General features: G+C 45.3%; 1 protein-coding gene across 1 annotated transcript in view; it reads left to right on the top strand.

Annotated features, from left to right (window-relative positions):
- Window positions 1-26,277, top strand: part of LOC144807949 (vomeronasal type-2 receptor 26-like) — a 271,470-nt gene that overhangs the window by 229,870 nt on the left and 15,323 nt on the right. The window contains exon 3 of the mRNA XM_078673541.1: window positions 6,399-6,522. Within this exon, the coding sequence (XP_078529667.1) occupies window positions 6,399-6,522 (124 nt within the window). The remainder of the gene's footprint in view (window positions 1-6,398; window positions 6,523-26,277) is intronic.

Below are 26,277 nucleotides of genomic sequence, written 5' to 3' on the forward strand. Positions count from 1 at the left end.
TTGCATTGGTTACTAGGTAGCTCTCTCCTAGTACAATCTGTCCAGGGTCCACAAAGCCAGGGGTCACCATGGTGACACTAGCACATGTGTCCCTGTAAGCTTGAGCCAGTTTCTCATTTATTAAGGGAGTCTGCCTGTATTTGCCCAGGTTAGTGGGGCTTACTGCAGTGGGCAACTCAATGTCCACATCATACAGGAGAACTGCCTGTGTAGGGACTCTGACTAGGCCAGATCCTACTTCAATACCCAGGGTCAACCCAGCTACACCCTTGGACTGTGTTCCACCACTGCTTACTGTACTTGGGGTTGCAGTTGCTTTAGGAGCTGTAGTGGTGGGAACTGGATTTGCCTTGGTGCACTCACTGCCCCAGTGTGAAACTGATTTGCAGGTATTACACCAAGGTGTCTTTGGACCTTTGTTCTTCTTCTTCTTGTTACCATTTTGGGAACCACCCTCCTTACTATTAGTTTGGGGGCCTGAAGACTTCTGGTCCTTTTCTTTATCTTTCTGATTCTGATTACCACCCTTCTGGTCTGTTTTCTTCTGGTCACCACCTTGGTTCTGGGGTTTCTGCTTAATCCTTGTTCTGACCCATTTGTCTGCCTTCTTTCCCAATTCTTGGGGAGAGGTCAGATCAGAGTCAATAAGGTATTGATGCAACAGCTGGTTTGTACAGTTATTAAGGATCTGTTCTCTCATCATAAGATTGTACAATCCTGTATAGTCTGAAACTTTACTTCCCTGTAACCAACCCTCCAAAGCCTTAGTGGCACACTCCACAAAATCAGTCCAGTCTTGAGTCTGTGCTTTCTGGGTGTCTCTGAACAACAACCTGTATTGCTCAGTGGTTAGGCCATACCCTTCAATGAGAGCACTCTTCAAAACAGAGTAGTTTTTGGCATCCTCAGGTCTAACTGTGAGGAGCCTGTCTCTCCCTTTCTCAGAAAAGGAGTACCACAAAATTGCAGCCCACTGATTCTCAGGAACCTGCTGTACCATGCAGGCTCTCTCAAGAGCAGTCATCCATTTGTGGATGTCATCCCCTTCTTTAAAGGGGGGCACAATTTTGGTCAGGTTTCTATTATCATAGGCCCTGTCTTTTTCTCTTGGAAAATTGCTGCCACCAGTGACATCTAAGCCACTTAATTTCTGCTCTCTTGCCAAGGCAAGTTTAGCTTGAGCTAAGGTAAGCTTAGCTTGACTCAGGGCTACCTCCTCTCTCTCTATCTGGAGTCTGACAGCCCTCATTCTAGCCCTATGCTCAGCTTTCTGAGAAGCACTCATGCCTCTCTCTGATTCTCTGGAGGCACTAGAAAGATGAGAGTCCCCTGAGGGAGATCTCACTCTTCTGTTGCCTGGGAGAATCATTTGTTGGGATCTGGGGAGGTGCTGGCCCTCTCCATTTCCCAGTAGGTCCAAGTTGGCCTGGCTAAGCCTACCAACTGGAACCTGGCTACCCTGATCCTGTACTTCTAAGTCCCCAGCATCTGAGTCCTCATCCAAGTCATCATCATCCTCCTCTTCAGGGGGATCAACTGCAGGGGGGTTCCCTCCAGTTCCTGTATCTAGGGAAGCTGCTTTTGCCTTCTCTAAGTCATCCTGTTCTAGGAGTTCTACCAGAATTAGGCAGGTGGGGCTTCTGCCCCTTTTTAACCCTCTTGCTTTGCACAAGACAATCAAGTCTCTGCGGGTTAGTTTGTCATATCCAGAAGTTGCCTGGGTAGGGTCAACTGTCACAGGACTAGACCCTGAGGCCTTTCCTGTGTCGGACATGGTTACTAGTGAGGTGTAAGTGGTGCACTTACCTACACTAAGTGTTTTCCTACTGGACCTTGCTAGTGAGTTGTAGTCAGGGGTGTGCTACTCCCTTCAACCTACAACTACTAAGTTCAGTAGAACTTAATATGCTAAGCTTTTGATTTTATATGTACCTAGAGGTACTTGATGTGATCTTTCAATTTGATATAAAGATTGCAATGGTAAAACAACAGCAAGCTCAAATCCGCACCGCTGCTCACCAATGTGAGAAGTTGGCCTGGTAGGGGATGTTTCCAATTCTGGAACCACCTACTACCTGACCAAACAATCCCCTTATGGTGTCTGGTTGTAAGTCAACCTTATTAGACAAGCTATCCTAGTGGTAGCATGGACTAAGCAGCCTAAAGGCTTAACTTAAGAGGTCGTGTTAAGCGAGCTGTTTTACCACATACAATCCTGTAATACCAAATGAAAGGACACCACACAAGTATATATTATAAAAATATATGTGTTTATTACTAAAAACAATCCCCAGTATTCTTTATGAATAAAGGGGCACAAGCGTTAAATCAAAAGCACTGTTTAAACATACAAAGTTGCACAATTATGGATGAGGGCAGGGGGCCACTCAAACCATATACTAAACAAGTGGTATAAGAAAGGCCACTCGAGCAGTGGTTAGGCCTAGGGCCTAGGGAATCGCTGGGAGCAGTCAGGACAAGCAATGCTGAAGTCGGGAATGGCCCTCGGGATTCGGGAGATGTGCGGAAAGCGCACGCATGCACCAATGTTAACCAATGGTGCGTAAAAGTCAAATAGTTAAAGTTTAAGGACACTTCCGCTGAACCTAGAGGAACAAAACTTAACACACAGACCCTAGAGGTGTGCACCAGTGTGGGAACACCGGCGGAGCAAAGTTACCTCACCCACAGGAAGTGGGTGCACAGGGTCGAAGTGGCGTCGGGTTTTGACACGCAGGCTCTTGGTGCTTGAAGCTGAAAGGGCTGCAGGCAGGGTGAAGACGAAGTGTCCGGTGGAGTCCAAGGGTGGACTCAAGTTGTAGAGTACCTGAAAGCAGAGGGGACAGAGTCTGGGTCACTCAGCAGTGACCAGGGTGGAACCAGGACGGAACCAGGCAATGTCGGGCGCAATCAGGTGGTCGTCGAGGCGCTTCTCTTCGCTGTCACGTGGGCTCTGGGGCATCTGCGACGTCCAGGAGCAGGTCACGATCTGTCCCACGCAGGCTCTCACCGTCGGTGCAGTCGGCTTCCGGTTTGGAGCAAACAAGCCTTGGTAAGAGCAATCCACGCGGGATTGGAAGATGGCGTCTCACTCGGACCAGGAAGGTCAGAGTCGGGGCTCCCTTTCAGGGGAGCTGGTGTGGATCTGGAGCAACCAGAATCACGAGTCTTTCTTTGTAGTTCGTCGGCACAGGGACCACAAGCCAGCTGGCAAGTGACCGGGCCAACGCGTTGAGCCAAATCGTGCCAAAGGGCCCCACGCAGCACTCGTCGAGTGTGGAGGGCTGAACTTCGGCTCAGGAGTAGCTCAGGGTGGGGGCTTCTCAAACCCCGGTGTACAGCTTCGAGGGTCACTCGTGGGCTGCACGGTCAGCGTCTCGTGGTCACTTCAAGATGGCGTGCCCCACGCTTCCGGTCGCCTCCACGGGTCTCAGCTTTGCAGGGACTGTGGATCGGGCTGTTAGAAGCTGGGCAGGCTTGATCTCGTCGATCTCAGTCGCTCGAGTTCCGGCGGGAACTGCAACTAAGTAGACGTCGAGGGCTGGATGGTGCCTGCTGCTGCAGGGTGGTCACTCCTTGACCACAAGGGAGATTCTTCGGGCTTCCACGTTGAGATGGAGGGCGAAGGGTCCAGAATATCGTTTCAAAATGTTTCTTCCAGGAAATCTGATGTGCATTGGCACTGCTCCCACTCTTATTCGAATCTGGTGGGCGTGATTACCTGCTAGGTCCCCTCCTATGGGTGGGACCCAGGAAGTGGGTGGATACACCCCCTTCCTTTGATCCAGGCCGCCCTGGCACGAGGGCTGGAGTGCCCCAGAACCGGTTTGGCCGGATTATGCAAGGGGCAGCCTTGTGCGCCCCAGGCAGTGTCTGGTTTCTTTCAAACCTCCCTGCTACAATACACTATCTCCTGTCTGGAGGGCGGTGACACCCTCCTGTGACAGGAAACCCTTTGTCCAGGACCCCCTTGACTGGGTTTCGGTCAGCTCCAGGGGTCCAGACATTTGTCTGTGGCAGAGGCATCCATTTTGGGGATCTTAAGGCCTTTGGAGAAATCAACCGCATTAAAGTGAAGTAACATGTCTTACCCCTCTAGAGGGGTGGAATGCCATCCCCGTCGCCAGAACTGGCGAGGGGATGGTATTCCAAAGCGTATGACACCTTACACGACATGTTTTGATAAAGCCAAACCAGAGTTGCTAAATAACCGCGAGGATTATAAGGCACTTAATAGTATATGGTATGGCATTATCCTGAAACAGCTTAGGGATTTGTTCCCGACGGCTGCAGACAGGCTCAGCTCATGCTAGAGCTCCATCTCACATAAAAACCATGCACCCAGCCTCCAGGATTGGTGAGGCCTGTCTATAGGAGTGGCTCACAGGTTTACATGTGTCCAGATATAGGTTTAGACATAGGTATACTATATCTAAGCAAGGGGTGTGTACACCACCTTACCCCAGCTGAGTGATCAGCCAGTTGTGTCAATTTAAGAACCAGCCAGGGGTGGCAAAAGATATGCTGCAGCCCCTGGTAGGCCTTAGTGGCTCCTGTGCCCTGTGCACCTATAGTGCATTCTACAGGGGCTGACAAGGAGTCCAGTTCCAATTGGTATGTGCCTATAGCACATGTGTCATTAATTTAGTGAGAGAACAGCAGGCTGGGGGTCTGATCAGCAGGCCCACAGCCTCAGTAGTCGAAAACCAGTGAAGCAAAAAGCAAAAATTTGGGGTGACCATAGGATAGCAGACCCTACTCTCCTACAGTGCTGATGGTTTTATTGCATTAACTCTTTGACTGTCCTCTGAGGGTTCAAGGCAGGCTCCATGCAGCAAAGCAGTCCTTTCAGGTACAGCAGCAGAGTGCGCTGATGGTTTTATTGCATTAACTCTTTGACTGGCCTCTGAGGGTTCAAGGCAGGCTTCATGCAGCAAAGCAGTCCTTTCAGGTACAGCAGCTGAGTGTGCTGATGGTTTTATTGCATTAACTCTTTGACTGTCCTCTGAAGGTTCAAGGCAGGCTCCATGCAGCAAAGCAGTCCTTTCAGGTACAGCAGCAGAGTGCGCTGATGGTTTTATTGCATTAACTCTTTGACTGGCCTCTGAGGGTTCAAGGCAGGCTTCATGCAGCAAAGCAGTCCTTTCAGGTACAGCAGCTGAGTGTGCTGATGGTTTTATTGCATTAACTCTTTGACTGTCCTCTGAGGGTTCAAGACAGGCTCCATGCAGCAAAGAAGTCCTTCAAGGTCCAGCAGCAGAGTGCGCTGATGGTTTTATTGCATTAACTCTTTGACTGGCCTTTGAGAGTTCAAGGCAGGCTTCATGCAGCAAAGCAGTCCTTTCAGGTACAGCAGCAGAGTGCACTGATGGTTTTATTGCATTAACGCTTTGACTGGCCTCTGAGGGTTCAAGGCATGCTCCGTGCAGCAAAGCAGTCCTTCCAGGTACAGCAGCAGAGTGTGCTGGTGGTTTCAGTGCATTAACTCTTTGACTGGCCTCTGAGGGTTCAAGGCAGGCTCCATGCAGCAAAGCAGTCCTTCCAGGTACAGCAGCAGAGTGTGCTGATGGTTTTATTGCATTAACTCTTAGACGGGCCTCTGTGGGTTCAAGGCAGGCTTCATGCATCAAAGCAGTCCTTTCAGGTCCAGCAGCAGAGTGCGCTGATTGTTTTATTGCATTAACTCTTTGACTGGCCTCTGAGGGTTCAAGGCAGGCTCCGTGCAGCAAAGCAGTCCTTCCACGTACAGCAGCAGAGTGCGCTGGTGGTTTTATTGCATTAACTCTTTGTTTGGCCTCTGAGGGTTCAAGGCAGGCTTCATGCAGCAAAGCAGTCCTTCCAGGTACAGCAGCAGAGCGCGCTGATGGTTTTATTGCATTAACTCTATGACAGCCCTCTAAGGGTTCAAGGCAGGCTTCATGCAGCAAAGCAGTCCTTCCAGGTACAGCAGCAGAGCGCGCTGATGGTTTTATTGCATTAACTCTTTGACAGGCCTCTGAGGGTTCAAGGCAGGCTCCATGCAGCAAAGCAGTCCTTTCAGGTACAGCAGCAGAGTGCGCTGATGGTTTTATTGCATTAACTCTTTGTCTGGCCTCTGAGGGTTCAGGGCAGGCTCCATGCAGCAAAGCAGTCCTTTCAGGTACAGCAGCAGAGTGCGCTGATGGTTTTATTGCATTAACTCTTTGACGGGCCTCTGAGGGTTCAAGGCAGGCTTCATGCAGCAAAGCAGTCCTTTCAGGTACAGCAGCAGAGTGCGCTGGTGGTTTTATTGCATTAACTCTTTGACGGGCCTCTGAGGGTTCAAGGCAGGCTTCATGCAGCAAAGCAGTCCTTTCAGGTACAGCAGCAGAGTGCGCTGATGGTTTTATTTCATTAACTCTTTGTCTCCCGCTTCTCAGATCCCTCGCTCTGTGTGCACTGAGAGCTGTCCTGCTGGATACAGGAAGGTTCCTCGGAAGGGGGAGCCTATTTGCTGCTATGACTGTGCCCGCTGCCCGGAGGGAGAAATCACCAATTCAAGTGGTAGGTAATCAATATATGCTTCAGAATGGGCACATCATGGGTAAATATACCTTCGTAAGGCTTGATAGCTGTTATTTTGCTAAAAAATGAAGAAAAGATGGTATGTTCTGAAAAGTAATTGCACCAGTCTGATCTCGGATGTTTTCTGAACTTTATATTCTTCTCAGTCATTGGTCTCATTTTGGTCTTTGCCCCAGGAACATGTTTATTTTCAATATCTTAATATATTCAAGTTCTCTTGTATGGTACCAGGCACATATTATATATAATTAGTTTATAACTGCTTTGACAAGTGTGATTTCCGTCATACAGTTATTTCCATTCCCATTTCTTATCCCCCACCTTTGTTTCCAACCAAGTCTGAAAATCGACATAGAAACAAGAGTTAATTCTCTCTTCAAAGTCTAAATATCAAAGCTCTGACACGGGGGTAATCTGTGCTACAATCAAGGAGGCATTGCTAAGCTTTTTTTGTATGAGATGCTATTCTCTGTAGTGCACAATATAGATCTGTTCTGTGGCTATATAGAGGAACAAAGCTACTGCCATTTTAAGGTCAGGGGATTCTAAGGTGACTTAGAAATATTATTTTAGCATATGACAGGGAGTATTTTAGGCCAGATGTATGAAAAAAGGATTTTGCCATTCCCTATTTGCGAATAATAATGATTCACAAATGGGGAATTGTACAATTGTATGTACTACTTGTACCAAAATTTAGAAATCACAATTTTGTGTTTTCTGATTCTGCCACATGCATTAACATTTGCATTTGCGATTCCTAAATAGCGATTTTTAAGGCATCACTATTGTGGAATGGCAAATACTTATGCATTTAAGAATCACAAAATAAATTGTGGTTCCTTAAAATTACCTATTAGCGATTTGCAAACTGCAAATCGCTATAAGTAATGTTACCAAATTGGTACTCGCAAATTGCGAATGCAATTCCAAGGGTGCCAGGTGGCCTAAGGCCCCCATGATGCACCCCCCAAAAAGATAAGTGTGCACATGTGGTGCACCCACATGCCCTAAAGGCATTCTTTGAACAAGGCACTTTTGTGCATATTTCAACGAATGCGCAAATTACCATCCTATTGAAGTTGATGGTAATTAGCGTTTCCTAAATGCACAGTTTGCCTTTAGAAAATTGCGATTCCCTGAATGCATTTGCAATTTAGGTAATCACAAAAAATTGAGATTATCTAATTTGCGAAAGGAAATGGATTCATGCATCAGAGAAGGGCTTTTTCCTGTCGCAAACGGGCCAATTCTGCAAATTGGCCCGTTTGCGACCAGAAAAAAGCTTGATGCATGTGGCCCATTGTTTGGTATTTTTAAATAGCGAATCAAAAATTGCAAACCGGTAATAGTCACAAATTGTGATTCCCTATTTTGAAATTTGAAACAAAGAAAGTATCTCATGGTTATGCTATCATTACCAGGACAAGAACCACATCTGCAGCATAATAGAGGTCTGTGCTGAGTTGCTGCGGTTTATCCAGGGAGTTCCTACATTTTCAAATAGGATCTCAAGAGCGAGAACGACGGGTGGAAGAGAAAACACAAGTTTAGAGATATTGAGTTGGAGATATTAGTAGTAGAATGTATGGTGACCAATGACACACTTGTTTGTAAATCTTCTCTACAAGTTGCTGAAGCCACTAAAAGATGCATCTGTTAAATGATGTAGGAAAGTAGAAATGCCACAGGGGTTGCAAGTTGCAGCACAAGTGAAATCAGGAAAAGATAGTGTGACATTGACACACGATCAGTGCAGCAGCCGCTTCCTCACACCTTGCAAAGGGAGTGTGCCTGGCATGGTTCCCTACAGTATCTCACAGGTTCCAATGCTCTCCTCTGTCCCACAGGTCACACTGGTCTTGGCAAGAAGAAGAAAATATAAGGCAATGTTCTGACCTCAGAAATGGTGCTCTGGGATTGCAGCCTGCTTGCTTTCCCTCTACAGTCATTGCTGCATTCTTCACCAGAGCTGTCCTCATGCCGTACTATCAAAAGACCATTCCTAGTGGCACTTTTGTTCAAAATAGCACATCAGACTGCAATTTTGCATGCACTCTGTAGTGCATATAGAGAGTTCATCTTCTCTTTTGCAGATAACAAACTCATGTTCTAAAAAAATCCATATGTATGATTAATCACTGAATGTGTGCATCCTTGAGCTACATTATACCTTCTTTGAATGCGAATTTATCCACAAATTTACGAGATCATAATCCATGGTCTTAAAGCATATGCACTGTCACCTTTATTGGTTATGGAACACATGTTATGATTTTCAGTTCAAACATATCTAAGTCTAGAAAAGAGTTTTTCTTTGTTAGCCTATCCAACAAATATCTGTCTCCAAAATCTCCTCTGGATAGACAGCAGTATAATTCACAGTGGCTAAAGTTGTATGAATCCTGTGTTCTCCCAGGGTATTTTGCCACTAGGCCTGTGAATAAATGATCAGTTATATACAAGCTGTAAGTTTCATGACTGCTGAGGCTGCCTCTTGCTTTACAGGTTGCAAGAACCCCTTTCAGAGGGCCACAGGAACACAAGAGCACTCTTGGCACACTTTGACACTTTATCCTGAAGGTGGTCTTTGGGACTCTTTAGCCTTAAGAGACCGAAACGTTGGAGACGCATCCACCACTCTTACCATTATTTAAACAACCATCATTTTAATGGACATTCATCTCTGAATGAATTATGGTTTAAGAGACATGTATTGGTTGGGTGGATTAACACGTCAACAATCATTGCTGTTATGCTTTTACGACCCTTCACGATCATTCAATGAATGTTGACGTATATCTATATTGTATAAATGTAATTTTTATAATCTACTTAGAGTACGCCTCATTAAACTGATTCATTTGCTGGAGTTATTTCAAGATTGTTAGTGGGTGGATACATTTGATACCGACCACATAAACTGATTTAGAAACCTTAAAAATATTAATTGTTAATTACTCATTCAGGAGCTTCTTTGGTTACTTCAGGACTATGCCATGGTAAATGCTCATAATTCTTGTTTGCCTATGACAACAAAAATCAGCATTTGGGATCCAGTCATCAGGACAGTTGGGCACTATTACCATGCAGAGGACTTTTGTATCCCAACAGACACACCTCCCAGATTAGAACATCCAGAAACAACTCCTAACCTGGAGAGGTTAGGAGGTATGGTCAGTAAAACTGGCAGGAAAGTCCCTCAGCATTCTCATGGCTCAATAAGGCTCTGTGCTCATGGCCGGACCGGCCGTAACGAGCACCAGGCGTTTTCTAGGTGGGCCACGAGGCTGGGGCCTGGCTTTGGGCCCCGGTGGGGGCGTTTCTGTTACCGTAAGCAACCAATATCAGCCCCCTGTAACAACTTCGGCCAAAACCGACCCTTGTAAACAGCTCAGCCACCCACCCAGGGGGCCAGGCGAGATGTTTGCCAGGGCCACTTACGATTCCCAGTCCGGCCCTATCTGTGCTCCACCACAAGGTGTAACCATTGCAAAGAAATAGACTATCACAGCAACTTGTTAATCTCTCCCTTCATAATCATTGACCATTTCAGTGGCTATGATTGGTATACACTACAAACATAGTGCCAAATAAATAAGGGGAAACTTGCGCAATGCCCACGCTATGGAAAATCACTCCTTCTCAATAGCCCCCCGTCTGTTCTGTGGGCATTAAACTCCTATTAATATATGCTACGGGACGCTCTCTACCTTTCTCATCCAATTGAGCTAACACTGTTGCAGCTGCTTTGAGACATCCATTTCTACAACGAAAGGCAGACTGTAGTCAGGTGCTTTCAGTACAGGTGCAATGCATAGTGCCTTCTTCAGTTCCTTAAATGTTTTCTGCAGTCCATATCCCTTTTGTGGACTGCTTCTTAGAGGTCAAAGCAGTCAATGGGGCAACTAGACTTCCATAATGTGTCACAAGGTTCCAGTTATACCCGGTGAGTCCTAAAAAGGCACTCACCAGTCTGGATAGTAGGCACTTCCCTCTCCATCACAGGCTGAATCTTGGCATCCAAGGGGGAAATCTTCTTGTTTATCAACTCATGTTGATGGTGGAGTACTGCGGATTGCCCCACCTGACACTTGGTTGTCTTGATGGTCAGTTTTGCCTCCTGTATCCTAGCCAACACTACTCCTAGGTGCCACAGGTGGTCTTGTCATGAATTGCTGAAGACAACAACATCATCCAGGTAGGCCACAGAGCACTCTTCCAGCCCTGCGAGAATGTGGTTCACCAGGTGCTGAAAAATGGCAGGACCATTCTTTAACCCAAAGGGCATTTCCTTGAACTTATGCATCCTCTCTGGTGTGGAAAATCCAATCTTCTCCTTGACATTTGAGCCAGCGCAATCCGCCAATGTCCACTTGTCAGATAGAAGGTGCTCAAGTGCTTTGCAGCACCTCACCGATCCACAACCTCATCCTCTCTGAGGATTGGATGGGCATCGGTTTTGGTTATCTCATTGAGAGCTCCGAAGTTCACACAGAACCACAAGTTAGTAGACCCTTACTTTGGTGCTAGAACCACAGGAGTAGACCAAGGACAACGAGATCTCTCAATGATCCCCAGGTCCAACATTTTTCCAACTTCCACCTTAATGCATCCCTTAATCCAGTCAGAATTTCTGTCCATCCTACCCTTCATTGGCAAACTGTCACCCGTCCTGCACACAGTCAAGTGTTAACCCTGGAGTCAGGTTGGCAAACTGTCCTAACACCTCTTTACATTCTCTCTGCTGCTTAGGTGTTAAGTCAGGGGAGGTGTTAACGCAGGGACTAACTGAACTCTTTCTACAAAGCCACCCTTCATGTCATTATGCATTAAGTCAGTAAGAGTTTCACTGTTTTCCTCTACTTCCTGTGCCATAGTAATGACATTCACTATATAATCTCTCCAGTGGTAAATATAAAGCACCTTCTTTATGAGAAAGTAACGCAGTGCAGTGCTGCTAGCCATTTTGCTGCATCGTGCTGAGTTACTTTCAGAGCACTGGGATATGTCATATTTACAATAATATGGCAGATCCCTGTGCTCTCCCCTGTGCTGGTCCACAATTGGCTGCCATCCACTGATACAGGCGCCCTTGCACCATGGCCAGTTTGGAACCAGTGTGTGGAGAGTTCCTCTCCCACTTTGGCTTAGAACTACGCTGTGCTCGCCCTTTGTGAAACCTGTTAGCTAACCACATGGTGTCCAAACCCTGCAAGTCTGTCTGGATCCCTTTCTGTCAAATGAGACAGGTTATACCAAAGCAGGGTAGAGTACTCCTCCTTGAGTCGCTCTGTCACCATCAACTAGTTAAGGACCTGAAGGTCCTTGCCTCCATCCCACCTACACACTCATTCCAATCATGCAATACACCATGAATCCAAGTATCAGAACTTTAAAATGAGGGAGTTTGTGGGAATCACTCCAGTGGCACAAGTACAAAAAGGACCTGTTCACTCATACTGTTCGCTACACAGTATACTGCCACCACTGCGCTTGTGCTATCTAACTCCTGGTGATGGCAGTAGCATCCCACCACTATGAGGGTAGTGCTTTGGGTGCCCCTTCCAGTCCAGCAAGATCACAATCCGTGAGACAGGCTGATGCCATGGCGCACATGCATGATCTGTGTTTGCCTAGGACAACAGAAATCAGCATTAGGGATCCAGACATCAGTACAGTTGGTCTCTCAGGGGAGGGGTGCATGTCCATTACCAGGGAGAGTACTGTCTGTCTGATGTAATGATACTCAGTTTGGAAATGATCACTTCATGGGCGTCTTTTTAAGCTTTAAAGAGGTGAATTAAGGCAGGATGGGAGAGGGCCGAGCTGGAGGAGGGAGTATTCAGCATCCTGACCTAGGCAAATGTTAGACAACAAAGGGCCTCCGAGGAAAGTTACCAGGGGCTGATTCCTAACAAGCTTTGTGTCCCTTGTTTAGGTAACCACCCAGTTATGCACACGGACCAAATTCATGCACAAAGGCACAATTCCCCCATCTATGCACATATGCAAGAAACAGAAATAAAGGCCCCATCCAATTGAACGTAGAGTGATATGGTGGCTAAATGTATTTATTTATTCATTTATAAGGTTTTATATGGATGCAGGTGGATTTGCATGCCAGCTGGAAGCTCACTCCCTTTGAAAAGTAGTTTATCACCAAGAAAGGTGACAAAGGCCTTCTCTCAGACATTTATTGCTTTCTTAATAAAGCTACCTCTGCTGAGAAATTCCCAATGCAGAAAAGGTGGAAGGCAGAACTTGATCGCCAAGTCTCAACAAAAGAATGGTCAGACACCCTCTGCAGGGTGTGCACAGCCCCCTTCAGTGCCACAGGAAAGAGTCTATGCCCACTACAGATGTTACGCACCAGCAAGACTAGTGCAATGGAACACAGCACCTCGAAGGGCTGACGGCATTGCAACAGCCACACAGGTACTCTGACCCACCTACTGTGGCACTGTCCCAAGCTCAAACTATAGTGGGGGAAGTTCTAAAAGACATTAGCAAAATTTTCGACACTGACATTTCACCCTTCCCAGTTATAACCTCTTGGGGCTCCCAAATGCCTGAATTTACCCATTGCAGTACCACAAAGGGAAGGCCATCACAATGGCCAAGTGTGCGTTAAAACAGGTGATCACAACCAAATGCCGCCCTGATATTGCGCCAACTCATGCAGATTGGTTGCATAAACTGTGGGGCTTGTTGGGATGGAAAAATTCACCGCCTTCCTAGACCATTAACTACTACAATTTGACAGAATGTGGGGCCCTGTATTCAGTTTTTGGCTTGAGAATTTTGAGAGCTCCGATTACTTACAAATACTCTGGATAACAGGAGGTCAGGAACAGCAGACCACACTGAGGATAGCTTGGCTGGAGGGGTCTGGCATTGCTGGGCTTGGGCATGGTCTAACTGTCACTCTAGCTCCACATCCTCATTCACACTGGATTACTGGTACTCCAGGTCACACCCTTTCCTCTTACTCTCCTTGGCCCCCTCTTATCTTCTCCACACTCATCTTACTTTCCTGTTCCTAAGTTCTGCTTTACTTTTTCCCTCACCGGCCAGTTGGATGTAGGTGAGTGATGTTGTATTACTGTCCTTTTGTGAATAGCTCTTATTGATGCTTCTTATGATAAGTATTTGCTAACAAACAGCAGATGCTCTCTGATGCTGGCACAGTAGACTGAGGGTGGAAAAGAGGGCAGAGGGAGTGAAACAGGGATGAGGGATCTAAAGGCGAATGGGTGAAAAGGAGTGTGGTCTGGAAAAGATGGCAAACATAGTTAATGGCTAACAAAGAGGGTGAAAGGGCTGTGGTAGTCAAGATCACAAGAAGGCTCTGATGGGCAGAAGAAAGGGGGGGGCTCCGGATAGATCGCCTCAGATGGGCCACAGCAGGATTTTGAGTAACTAAGGATCCTTGCCCGCTGTGACAGAACTGAAATTCGAGAGCAGCAGTGATAGGTTCAGCACCAGATGAGTGGTCTGCAAGGCAGTAAGGGTTATATGATGGCAAGTGGCAACAAATATTTGGCAGAGGTGTTTTTGAAGACCAGCAAAGAGCCCCTTTGACAAAACCGGTAGAGTAGTCTGTGTGACTCTCTGACCTTTGAATGGCATTCCATGTGCGTGTATATGTGGTAGATGTGTAGCAAGTGTGTAGTAATAGGACTACACATATGATGAAAGTGCTGAGACCAGTGGGATGTATATGAAAAGCCCCTGGTTTACATGGCTTGAGAAGGAGAGTAGATACAGCTTCCCTAGACAGTGAAAGTGCATTGCCTGCATCACTATGGCAGAACGGAAGTGATAGAGTATGTAGTAAAGGCTATCAATAGAAATCCTACAGGGTCCTTATTAGCAAACAAAAGCTGCATCGTTTTTCCTCACTATACACCACCCACCCTACTTAGGGTAAAACGTGCATGAGAGGGACACAAAAAACAAATGACCCACTCTCATACCCTGGAGAAAATTCCCAGCAGGTGTTGCCATTAGTTTTTTTGTGTTCCAATAGCAAACTTTTCCTTTGAAAAGCTTGCCTGCTAGCCGTCATGTCAGACGATACCTTTTGTCAAACCTTTTCTTGTCAATGTAGAGAGTTGTCCACAGGGCTGATGGACAACTCTACATTTGGTGGGTGGAGGTCCCTAGGGATGCGGTAGATATTGTCCTCCACCATCCCAATGGAGTTAACACCATCCCGCAAACTCTATATCAGGCACAAACAGGCATTTGCATCAAGAAAAGCTTTTGCCAGTCCTTAATTGCGATTATTAAGGAATCGCAATTAAGGACTCTCAAAAGCCTATTAAAATAGTAATTCCTAAACATTCCTTAATTGCGACTTGCAAATTGAGAGTCGCAATTAAGGAATGGCTTCCCATGAATGGGAAATTACGCATGCAATTTCAACGGTGCAAAGGTGTCAAAATGACAGCCTGTTGCACCCCTGAAATTGTGATGTGCACCCATGTTGCGCACACACATGCCCCAAGGGCATGTGTGTGTGTGTAACCAGAAACAGGATTTTTTTTGCAAAATACAGACCAGAGTAATTTCTTTGTAATTTGTGGCCCCAAATAGCAAATTTGCTATTTCTAAGTGCTTCTAGCATTGTATTTAAGCAATCGCAAATTGTGATTCCTTAAATGCAATTGCAATCTAAAAAATCACAATGAATTGTGATTTCTAAAATTGCGAGTGCCTAACACTTTAATGCATCGTAAATGGCCTTTTTGTGGGTGCCGATGGACAATTTTTGCAAATCGCACCATTTGCGCACGCAAAAATCTTTGATGCATGTGCCCCATAGTCTTTCTTCCTTCTGTCATGCGATTGGAATGAAGTCTCTCATTGAAACTACATTTGTAACTTCATGAGGGACACTATGCATGTGTTTCTATTTCCCGCCTCAGGAGTAACAGATTGTGCTCCTGAGGCGGAAAGCCGGGAGCGGGTGATTTTTAACTGGTTTTAAAACTTGTGTGTGATAACTTGTGCTTTTAAAACTCTAACCTCGGCATTCTTGGGACATTGAACCGCGCGGCCGATTAAGGCGCTGCCGTGGTGATTGACGCCATTCCAGGGAAGCCTCTCGCTCCTGGACACGCCCACTGACGCTCGGCCACGCTCCCCACCCACACTTCCTAAACGATGTGCTTCCCCCGGCCGCGCAGCGGGCACGCCACCTGCGCGCCGAGGGTGCGCCAAAGGCAAGCCCGTCTGCGCCCGTTCGCGAACGGCCGGGGACAGGGGCTACACCCCCTGGTCCCCCACCAACATCGAGGAAGACGTATAACGCTGGGCTCCTCCACAACTTAAGACCCCCTCATGAAACTAGCTGCGGGCACCTTTACCATTCCCTAGACCTTCCCTCCCGCTGCCTAAACTGCAATACCAGGTTTAACACCTTTCAACAGGAAAACGACTTACAGACCTATACTATGCTTCTCTTAAATTGCAGATCCCTCCCAAAACATAGTACGTAAATCTTCCTAACAATCAACGAACTAACGCCAGACGTAGTGTTCTTAACCGAAACCTGGCTTACCCCGGAGTCTGAGCCGGACCTGATACAAGCACTTCCCCCTGGCTACCAAGTCTCATGCAGGGACCGCACACAGAGGAAAGGTGGAGGTCTTGCAATTATTTATAAATCCCTATACCAGTGCCACTGCACCCTGGATCCTATCCCAGACTGCGAAAGCATGTCCTTCTCCCTAAAACTCTCCCCTAATGACAGCTTCCCTGGAGCTCTCGTCTATCACCCCCCAGGCCCACTGCTTCAATTCCACACAACCCTACCCTCCCAAGTAGTAGACCTAGCTATGTCCCCCTCCAAATTCACCCTGTTGGGTGACCTCAACATCCACTTTGATAATAAATCGGACAATACAGCAAATGATCTAACGGCAAGTCTGGCCGCAGTACAACTGGAGCAACTAGTCCAAGCCCTCACACACAACAAAGGACACTTGCTGGACCCTGTATTCAGCAACTGCCATAACTTCAAGGTAGGCCCCATCACTCCTCTCCCATGGTCCGACCACTCTCTAATTCATCTCACCTGGTCTATCCCAAATCTGCCATCCCGCACTCCCCCCCCCCGTAAAATGAGAAACTGGTCCAGGCTACCACTTGAACTGTGGGCCAGGTCCTTAGCAGACTCAAGACCCACATTCGCCCAGAATCCCTCGTCAGACAGCAGGGAATTTGACAATTGGATTCGGGAATCTAATCTATCGACTCCATTCTCCCTCCTCGCAAAACTACCTTAAAAAGAGCGCGGGAAACAGCCCCCTGGTATTCAGATGCACTTAGAGAAAAAAAACGAACGTGTAGGGAATTTGAGAGAAATTGGCGTCTGGGGTATGCCACTAATGACAAAATCATGTACTGGGAAGCCATCAGTGCATACAAAACAGAAATAAAAACAGCACAGGCCTCTTACTTCGGCAAAAAAATCACTAAGGCCAGATCTAAACCAAGAGAGATCTTCCAAATAGACAAAACACTCACTAAACTATCCCCCCCCACAGCCCCAAATGATAACCCCATCGAGCACAGTAATGGCCTAGCGGAATTCTTCTATCAGAAAGTAAATAAAATCTACGCAGCATTTACAGCTTCAACCTTGGAACCCCCCATGATTGAACTCCAGCTCCCTACAAGAGCAGAGTACGACACACAGACAATCCTGGATCACTTCCCCCTAGTAGACTTAGAGTCACTGAAACCTCTAACACTACAGGTTAAGGCAGGCTCCCCAAACGACCCAGTTCCACCCAGCGCTATGACCGCCGCCAGCCACATCATTTTCCCGACCCTCATGGAGCTGCTTAACAACTCCCTGACAAAAGGTAGCGTGCCCCCAACCTGTTAAAAGGCAATGGTGAGGGCTCTCCTTAAAAAACCTAATCTGGACCCCAACGATTACAACAATTACCGCCCCATCTCCCTTCTGCCGTGGGTGAGCAAGATCCTGGAGAAGCACATCAATCTCCATCTCACAAGGTTCCTCGAGTCCAACCTCCTACTCGACACCTCGCAGACAGGGTTCCGGCCCAGACATGGCACGGAAACGGCATTGCTAGCCGTAACAGAAGAAACCAGGCGGATCCTGGATCGAGGGGGATCAGTGGCAGTCATCCTCCTCAATCTAAGCGCCGCGTTTGATAAGGTATGCCACAAAACCCTACTACATCGACTTTTCGACCTAGGAGTGTCAGGGAATGCTCTAGCATGGCTGGAATCATTCCTGAGCGAAAGGACCTTTCAAGTCTTTGACGGAGACGCTATCTCCGCAAGCAAACCACTGGACTGTGGGGTACCGTAGGGCTCATCACTAAGCCCTACACTGTTCAATGTGTACAAGAGGCCGCTAGCTGAGATTGTGCGTCCATATGGCATTAAGATCGTTACATATGCCGACGACACTCAGCTGGTGGTCTCTCTTGCACAGAAGAACAGTGAACCGGCGCAGGCCAACCTAACGACCTGTATGGAAGAGATCAGGAATTGGATGACAGCATCCTCCCTCAAACTCAATGATGACAAAACCGAGCTCATGCTGCTCGGCCCCCCAGCTTTGTCCAACATCGACCGACTATGGCCCAGCAGTCTGGGCACACCCATATCCCAAAAGACAGCATCAAAAGTCTAGGGGTCTGGCTAGACAAATCTCTAACCCTCAACACCCAAGCAACAAAAACATCGGCAACCTGTTTTGGGATTATCAGGATGCTAAAGAAAATCCTACCACTCCTCCCCTTTGAAGCCAGACAAATCGTCATACAAGGTGCCCCAGAATCTACCTTAAACAAACTGCAGCAAGTGCAAAATGCGGCCGCCAGGCTCCTGACGGACCTTCCCAGGCGTCAGTCAGCTCGCCCTGCGCAGAAGGCGCTACATTGGCACCCTGTCAGAGAGAGGGTGAAATTCAAGGCACTTTGTATGGCCCATAAAATTTTGCAAGGGAAAGGCCCACCTATCCTACGGGATATGGTTCAATCTTATAAGGCCTCTCGTGCCCTTCGTTCAGATCATCTACATCTGTTGCAAGTTGCGAGGGTCAGGAAGGCAAGAACCGGTGGCAGAAGATTCTCCATAAATGTGGCAACATTGTGGAATTCCCTCCCGCTGCACTTGCGCTTGGAAACGAGCACCCTACGGTTTCGTAAACTTTTAAAAACTCATTTGTTCCCTGCCTAATTCCTGTGTCTCTTGCTTTGGTGTATCTCTCTGGATGAGCGCGGGGATGCCCAAGGGTAACCAGGCGCGATATAAAACTCATTAATAATAATAATAATAATAATAATAATAATAATACATAATAATAAGGTCTAATTCAATCCCGATTGGACTTCAACAATGCGATTTACCTAGGGGCACCAGAATATGTGCTGCAAAAACTCCAACGGACCCAGAATTGTGCTGCACGCACGCTGCTCCAGATTCCACGCAGAGAATCAGTGGCATCGGGATTGAGGACCCTACACTGGCTCCCTGTCAGGGAGAGAATAAAATTCAAAGCCATGTGCATATCCCACCAAGCATTCTGGAGACCCGGCCCCAAAATCAACCACTCCCTGCTCTCCCCCTACCGCCCCGGCAAACAACTCCGATCCACTAACACATTCCTAGCAGTAACCCCCAGGATCAAGAGGTCAAGAGCAGGAGGAAGGTCCTTCACGCTCAACGCCGCTAGGCTGTGGAACTCCCTTCCCCTAAACCTCAGATCAAACCCCAACCTAGCATCCTTTCGCAAGAATCTTAAAACCCTCCTTTTCAGCAACTAACCTATCCCAGCTCCCCTCTTCATAGCACTCTCCGTTACAATAGCGCTTGGACGCCCAAGGGCAGCAGTCGCGCTTTACCAAACCCCTTTCATTTCATTTCATAAGATCACCCTAAATATCAGATGGCACTATGTCACTGGGATATTTCCAGTTTGCTTTTGCTTCGTCAAATATTTGTGGCTAAGGAGAATTGACAGACCTCCATAACTCTGGTCCACTCACACATAATGCATATGCCACACAGGCTACATGCACACACACACACACACACACACACACATACACATTTATACATACACACACATCATAACATACACTTGAAATGTTGCCAGTAGGTTAGCGCACAGAAGCAGAACTTGATTAATGTGGACTATTAGACCTTCCCTCAAGTAAAAAAGATAAAAAGGTCTGGTCACAACTACTGATTGATAAAACATGGGCACTCTGCTATCACCTCTCTCCATGCTAAACCCACAACAAGGATGATCATGCACAGTCAAACAAATGAGGTGAAGCTTGGTGTGACGCTGCAGATCCAGGACCTCACTCATGTCGAGGGAAAGCCTAGGCTTTTGTGTACACACTAGATTACTATAAGGCTGGGATCAAAATCAAAAAACTGTATTCCGGATACTGACAATCAGGCACTCCAGAGTTGGGGGAAATTATTGGACACCATGAAGGGACATTTCCATCCAAGCAGTACCTATTTCTGGGGCAGTAAAACAAGGCAAACAATGTAGTGTGTGTTGGAAAATGGCCCTCTCTGCATGGTCACCCCAAACCTTTTGCTTTCCTCCTCCACGTTTTCTGACCTCATTATTGATGGCTTTTGTACTCTGAGCACTCTACTACTACTAACCAGTGCCAAAGGGCATGGTCTCTCTCCCCTAAACATGGTAACATTGGCTCATACTCATTTAGCATATTTAATGAACTTATAATTCCCTAGTAAAGTGCACTACATGTGCCCAGGGTCTGTAAATTAAATGCTAGTAGTGGGCCTGCAACACTAATTGTACCTCCCACTTAAGTAGCCCATTAACCCTTGTCTCAGGCCTGCCATTGCAGCGTTTGTGTATGCAGTTGAAACTGCCACGTCGATCTGGCACTATAAACCTCTTGCCAGGTGCAAACCTTCTCTTGTTATACATATATGTAACCCATAAGATAGGCCCTGTATAACCCATAGGACAGAGTGCAATGTCCTTAAAAGGCAGGAAATGTACTTTTACATTTTACATGTCTTGGTAGTGAAAAATTCCTAAAGTCATTTTTAACTATTCTAAGGCCTAACTCTCTCATGGGACAGCATTGGGATTAATTTATTACCCATTGTAAATGTAATTTCCAATTGGAAAGAGATAAGACCTCCAGGTCTGGTGTCCCTAGAATCACAATTTAAAATCAAAACTACTGGAGGAATTGAATTTTAAACTGAAATTCAAAAAGTGCTACTTTTACAAAGTTGGCATTTTCTCTCTTTAGCCATTTGGTGCTTCCTGCCTGTCTTTGCTCAGTCTGCACTGAATGACCGCTGGGCTTTATGTATTTCCTCTAGTTTGATTTAATGGGCCATCCTTGGAGATGGGACGGAGGAGCTGGGCACAGCCTCACACTTACACCTGAATAGGATGTGCTCTGTACCCACACAAAGGACTGCATACCTTCCTGTAGTGTGTCTCTAGCTAGAGCATAATGAGAGGACCTCTGTGCATATCAAAGACCCTTCTTTGAAGTCTCCCCCACTTTAAAGGCACAACTGGGTATAAATACTGAGCCTCTGACACCATTCCTTCAGTACACTTCTGGACTTGTGACCATTCTGCCAGGAAGAAGAACTGATGTTGATAATTAATTATGTTAATTGTGTAATTACATTTTTAATGTCTTTAAGTTTTAGGTGCAGGTTGTTGGGTTTGTAGGTGTATTGGGTGGGAGGTAATTTAAGTATAATTATGTATTAATTAATTTTTCATTATTATGAATTGTTTAATTGATCACTAATTATGTAAATTGTATAATTAATAATTTTTGTAATTCAGATTTGTTATGTGGGTTTAGGTTTTTGTAGGGGACAGGTGTAAAAAATAATTATAATAGTTAACAATTAATGTAATTATTAATCATTATTTACATGATAAGTAAGTATGTAAATTGTGTAATTAAGAAATGTTTTACGTTATATATGAGGTGCGGGTTGATGTTCTTGTAGGGGTAAAGGGAAGGAAGTTAATGAAATATAATTACTTTATTAGTAGTTATTGTTTTTAATGGATAAATAGATAATTCATGATGCAAATTATGTGATTAAGAATGTTATTAAATATATCAGGTGCACGTTGTTGGATTTGTAGGGATAAAGGGTGGGAAGTTAAATATATTTATGTGATTATTACTTAATTAATTGATAATTAACTTTGTAAAAAGTTTAAATATTTTAATTGTAAGATATATCTTAGGTGTGTGTGTTCTTTCCTTTGTAGATGTATAGGGTAGGAAGTTATTTAAGTAAAATGAAGGTAAAAATAGTTATGTATTGGATAACAAATATGTTATGTGTTAGTTGTTTTATGGTTTTTAATTGTAACTGCAATTATATTTGAGTGTTGTTATAATTGTGAAAATATAGAATGTTTTTTTAAATTATATTATTATTATTTGTTTTAATTTAAAATATTTATTAAACATTGTATTTAATATTTAACTTATTTTATGTAATGATTTGATTTGATTTGAACATTTATATAGCGCAGGAATGCCTAAGGGTATCTAGGCGCTGGTGCCAGAAAGACCGAGAAGGTTGCCAGTGAAAAATGTAATATGACATTTTTAATTGGCAAAGAGCCAGGTTTTTAGAAATTGTCTAAAGGACAACAGCTTTGGACTGTTCTTCATGTCAGCCGGAAGCGAGTTCTATATTTTAACCGTCCCCAAGATGAAATGAAAATAGCTACTTATAAACGCACGGCTACTCCACAGAGTGTCCCGACACTAAAACCTCTTCCACCCCAGTGAGCTTTCTAAAATCTAGGGGTCTGTAGTAATTTGCTGTGTGAAGACCTTAGGTTTCTAGAGGTCATGTACCAGATCAGATGATTCTTCAAATATTGAGGGCCGGCCCCTTGCAATGCCTTAAATGCTAAGCTTTGGGATTTAAATGTAATCCTACTTTCGACTGGAAGCCGGTGCAGAGTTCTCAAATCGTTGGAGACTGGCTGAGATCTAGGGATATCCAGCAGCAGTCTAGCTGCCGCATTTTGGAGACACTGTAACTTTTGTAAGTACTGCGCTTGGATACTCATATAAAGAGCATTACTATAATCCAATCTGGACAGTGCTAATGCTGTCACTAGTGTTTTTAGTGTGTCTGGAGGTATGAAAGGACAAACTTTTCTGATTATCTTCAACATGAAAAAGTTTGTATAGGTGAGAGCACTGATTTGATTTTTGTCAAAAATTATTCTTACGTTTTTCACCTTTGTCCCTGGGACTTGAAGGTCTCCCAGGCTTGAAGGCCACCATCTCGGTGTTCAAAATGAGATGTCTGTACCCAACAGGAGAACCTCTGTATTTCCAGCGTTCAATTTCAAATATTTGTAACTCATCCACTGGTTTACCTGGGACAAACATCTATTGAGTCGATCTGCAGTCTCTTCCACGTTACTGGAGTCCGACACCACTAACTGAGTATCCTCAGCGTAAGAGAGGACAGAGAAACCAAACTCCCTAATAATTTTAGCCAGGGGGGTAACATAGAGATTGAACAGTGTAGGGCTTAAAGAAGAGCCGTCTGGCACCCCACAGGAAGTATAAATTGCTCCGATGAAAAGGCTCCTGTCTCTACTGTTGGACCCTATAGCTAGAAATGATTTAACCAGTTTAAGGGCGGTGCCTCTTATCCCTAAATCTGATAACATGTTGGCCAGAATTTGATGATTCACTGTGTCGAAGGTCGCCGATAGATCTAACAGAATCAGGGCGGCCTTACAACCAGCATTCATAATCGATCTTAAATCTAGGGCAGCGATGACCAAGGCCGTTTCAGTGCTATGCTCCTCCCAGAATCCATATTGATATGGATCTAAAAGTTCCTTGGAAGAGATGAATGACGTGAGTTCAAAATGTAACACTTTTTTCCAATTCTTTTGCCAGGAAGGGTAGTCCAGAGATTGGTCTATAGATGCTGGGATCAGCTTGATCTAAATGGATTTTTTTTCAAAAGTGAGAGAATTGAGGCTTTTTTCCAAACATCAGGGAAAATACCTGAACTAATGATCTCTTTAAATACAACCCACAGTTGTTCACTGAAAATTTCAGGCACAAGGTACAGTATTTATGGGTGGCATGGATCAGATGGAGCCCCAGATTTAGATGTCTTTACCACCTCAGTGATCTGTTCTGTGAGGGGTGGGGAAAAAGAAACAAACATATTCGATCGGGAAGGAGTAGTGGCTGTCGGAAAATTTCCATCTACAGTTAGGTTATTGTCACCAAAGGACTTATACACTGTCTCCATTTTGTCCTTGAAAAACTGTGCTAGTTAGTTAAAAAACTTCAGCACTACTGACAATACTGAGGGGCTCTGATAGTTTGACTAGGCATTTAACTGTCATGAAGAGGTCTTTACTAGAATTCTTTGCCTGCAGAATATTTGCAGAGAAATACTTGATGTTCTCTTCTATTATTAGGTTCTTATAGTCAGAGAGTGATTGTGCATGTTTTGTTTTTTCTGCTAGGTCATACTTTACTCTCCACTGCCTCTCCTTGCTTCTGCAGATGTGTTTCTGGACTCTCAATTTATTGGAGAACCAGGGTTCTGAGGGATTTTTCCGCCTAGTGGAAAATGTCTTTTCAGGGACTAGAGGATCAACTGCAGCTTTAATCCAGGAAGAAAACCTATGAGCTGCAGTATTCGCATCTGTAATCAGGTTTGGCTTTGAACTGGTTAGGGGCACTTGTAGTGCGAGGGGTGTCAATGTTCCTCCAGCCATGACCTTTAGATACTATGCGGGAGTTAAGATGTCTTGGAAGAGCTGAGAAGTAGTCACTTCAAACATTAAGGCTTTATGGTCGGATCATAGGATAGACAGCACTACCGAGACCTTCATAGATGGATTTGATGTAAATATGCCATCTAAACAAAAAAAAAATGTCCTGCAGCGTGGGTAGAGTGCTGGACTACCTATCTCAAGGAAAAACTAGCCATAGTATCGACTAGCGAGGCTGTATCACAGTTTTTCCAAATGATACTTGAAATCCCACAACACTGAAAAATCAGCTGTGTTGATACTGGATTCAATAAAAAGACTAATAGAATTCACAAAGGAATTTCTTGGACCTGGTGGCCTATATAACAACAAACCTTTAACGGTATAGTTTTTGCTTGATGTAATCCGGAACAATAAAACTTCGCAGTCTAGGCTGCTTCCAGCTGCGGTACCAGAAACTGACAAGTTGTCCCTGAAGATGATTGCTAGACCCCCACCCCGCTTATCTGCTCGATCTGCTCTGAGAATCAAATAGCCTGCTGGAATAGCTATAACCAAATCTGGGTCGACGTTTCGTCCGCTAAGGTTCTGGTGACAAATACCATGTCAAGCTTACATGTACCCACCATCTCTGCAAATTCCACTTTGTGTTTTATTAGGGACCTTGCGATAATGAGCATACCATGTAAGGGTGGGCGTAGTTGGTGGAGTACCACTACACGGCAATCTGCGTAAAACTCTGAATTCCGCTCTGTAACGCATACCCTTGGTAAAATGACAAGTAACTATTATTGCGTGCTAAAATGCATATAATCATCGAACAAAAGTGAAAATGAAAATACAGCAAGCAGTGAGAGAAGTGATGATTTTGATGTCCTAACTAACCTAGGGAGAGAACCAAGCAGATGCCTTGAACACAAAGAGCACACCATGCTGAACAATTGGTGGTGGTCCTATCCTCCTAGGACCACCCCAAGCACTGTTACAGGCAAAAAATATATTCCCAACCAAAGGCCCTGCAAAGCATTATGGGAAAAAATTCTAGGGTGCAGTAAATATTATAGTATCCAATATCAAAACATTCCTCAAGGGGCAGGCTCTCGTGCTCAGCTGAGAGCTAATACTATAATATTCACACATTGTCAAAATTTAGAGCAATTGGAGTTGTTAATCTACTTAAGAAATAGACAGTAAGGTAAGGTTAAGCCCCCGCCACTCCCTCTGTCTGCGTGTGCTATATGCCGCTGCTCGCGTCTTCGCATCGCTTTGCAGGTTCTATCTTGTGCCTGATGTTCTGTCGGTGTTTGCATAACTGGACACGGTATCACCGAACTGCTTCCTGGATAGTTTCTGCAGTTGCAGAAACTTTCCACATTTACAATGTCTCACTGCTCTGCTTTGTTCAGCCTTCCACTGGTTAATTGAGCTCTCCTGACAGGCGGGCATGGGCTGCCACTCGGGCTTTATTTGTACACAGAACCAGCCTATGTGCCCTATTCTTCAGCCACGTGTTTTCTTTTTCTGTAGCCCTAACTACATTTAAAATCTTATGGGGAATATTATCAAGAACGGCGTTAAAAATTATTGCCGGTTTAGTGGCAGAAAACTGCCGCTAAAACAGCGATAATGGGCTTGATAATATGCCCTTGAGAATTCCAATAGAAGTCCATGTTCTGGTGTGAACATGGGCTTTTATTTGGAATTCTCCAGGGCATATTATCAAGCCGATTATCGAGGCTTTAGCTGCAGTTTTCTGCCGCTAAACCGGCGATAATTTTAACACCGTTCTTGATAATATGCCCCTTAGTACCTCCCTCCACACAGTGGTCAATCAAAAGAAGAGCTCACGTTCATGGCAGCATGCTTTTATTTTCACACAAGAACCTTGGTTTAAGCGCTTCAACGCCTCGCCAAGGGAAGTGTGCGCT

The sequence above is a fragment of the Lissotriton helveticus genome, chromosome 1_2 (assembly GCF_964261635.1).
Source record: "Lissotriton helveticus chromosome 1_2, aLisHel1.1, whole genome shotgun sequence".
NCBI lineage: Eukaryota > Metazoa > Chordata > Amphibia > Caudata > Salamandridae > Lissotriton > Lissotriton helveticus.